This window comes from Artemia sp. Qi Xiang Cuo, chromosome 5, assembly GCF_049724085.1.
Source record: "Artemia sp. Qi Xiang Cuo chromosome 5, ASM4972408v1, whole genome shotgun sequence".
NCBI classification, from domain to species: Eukaryota; Metazoa; Arthropoda; class Branchiopoda; order Anostraca; family Artemiidae; genus Artemia; species Artemia sp. Qi Xiang Cuo.
This window is the reverse complement of record NC_142798.1, coordinates 69,105,814-69,107,097: the sequence shown is the minus strand read 5'-3', so window position 1 is coordinate 69,107,097 and position 1,284 is coordinate 69,105,814. Positions and strand designations below refer to the sequence as shown.

Below are 1,284 nucleotides of genomic sequence, written 5' to 3'. Positions count from 1 at the left end.
TTCAATTTTCTCTATGGCCGACCTCTCTCACCCTTGGATGAATAACTTCCAACCAAACAAGTGACAATGCGACATCTAAAGTATTTCAGCGTCATCTTATTAGCATCTGGTATAGTGGAAAACTTGAACAAGATAAAGGAATTGATCGTTGTAATGTCAATGAAGTGCCACAGTAGGCGGTGCCACCACTTTCTGCTTTTTCTGTCAATCCCATAGAGAGACTTCAACATATCAGCTTTGTCGACGCATCTCATAAATTTGTTGTACTCGACGACCACGTTTGGGCATGTAACTTGGGTAGCAGATCCATCTTTCTCCTTCCTACCGATCTTTGTCAATTGTCTTCATTTATGAATCGTCAGAAGAAGTTGTATACATTGTTCGTCTTTCCAGCGTACAATTGGATTCCATCTGAACTCACAGCGTAGTCCGAACCACCTTGTTTTAGCTCTTTTTCGGCTGTGAGTTTGGATAGACTTTAACGGTTTGCACGAACTGCATCACAGCAGTAGAGCTTGCTGTTCCAGGAGTTTTTTTCCATTTTTTCGATGAGGTTTACCCAACCGAAAAAATTGTCACAATAAATGTGATAATTTTTTTTCCAATCCCGTGGTAAGATCGATAACTACTCGTTCTTCAAGTCCAAACTCTCTATGGTCAGCTAACTTCCTGGTGTAGACCTGAAAATCACAAACGAAACCGTGCGTGTCTGCTCTGACCCAGATCTTGTATCCTCGTTTTATGGACTTCATATGCATATACTACTTGAAAAGCAATGCGACCTTTGAATTTGACCATACTTTCGTCGACGGCCTGCTCTTTGGTAGGCTTGTAATTCCTTAGAAAGCTTGAACGTGGTTTGTCAGTCATAAGTCTGATCTTGTAGTGCTTGTAATAGTTATCACTTCTTTTCCGTGGTAAGATCAAATTGTCATTGAGATGAGCGTGAGCAAGAATCCAGTTGAAACGGCTTATATTCATCAGCCCAGAGATGTAATTATCTCCTAGTTCATCGTAATTTGACCAGAAATCTCCATAAGATGGTACTGTCTTGACACCCATAAGCATATTGATTGCTAAAAAACTTTATTTCATCTCGAGTAATTGGGGTTAACGAAACACCTTTCTGAGTAGCATATAAATTTGTTTGAAATACGATGTGGTCAATCAGATCAAGAATTTAGACTTAAAGAATAAAAAAGAGCAAATTTATTTTAAGATTTTGTATGTTAGACTTAGTTTTGTGTAAATTCCTTGAGTTTAATTTTTTTGTTGAGCTGCTTA

General features: G+C 38.5%; 1 protein-coding gene across 1 annotated transcript; it reads right to left on the bottom strand.

The window, feature by feature from the left end:
- Window positions 1–687: 687 nt before the first annotated feature.
- On the bottom strand, window positions 688–1,068 carry LOC148952436 (uncharacterized). Its single transcript, XM_089089204.1, has one exon. It carries the CDS (start codon window positions 1,066–1,068, stop codon window positions 688–690), a length of 381 nt encoding a protein of 126 aa, XP_088945330.1.
- Window positions 1,069–1,284: the final 216 nt, after the last annotated feature.

What these genes read in the sequence shown, in the direction of transcription:
- LOC148952436 (XM_089089204.1), bottom strand. Translation starts at nt 1,068, where the DNA reads ATGCTTATGGGTGTCAAGACAGTACCATCTTATGGAGATTTCTGGTCA.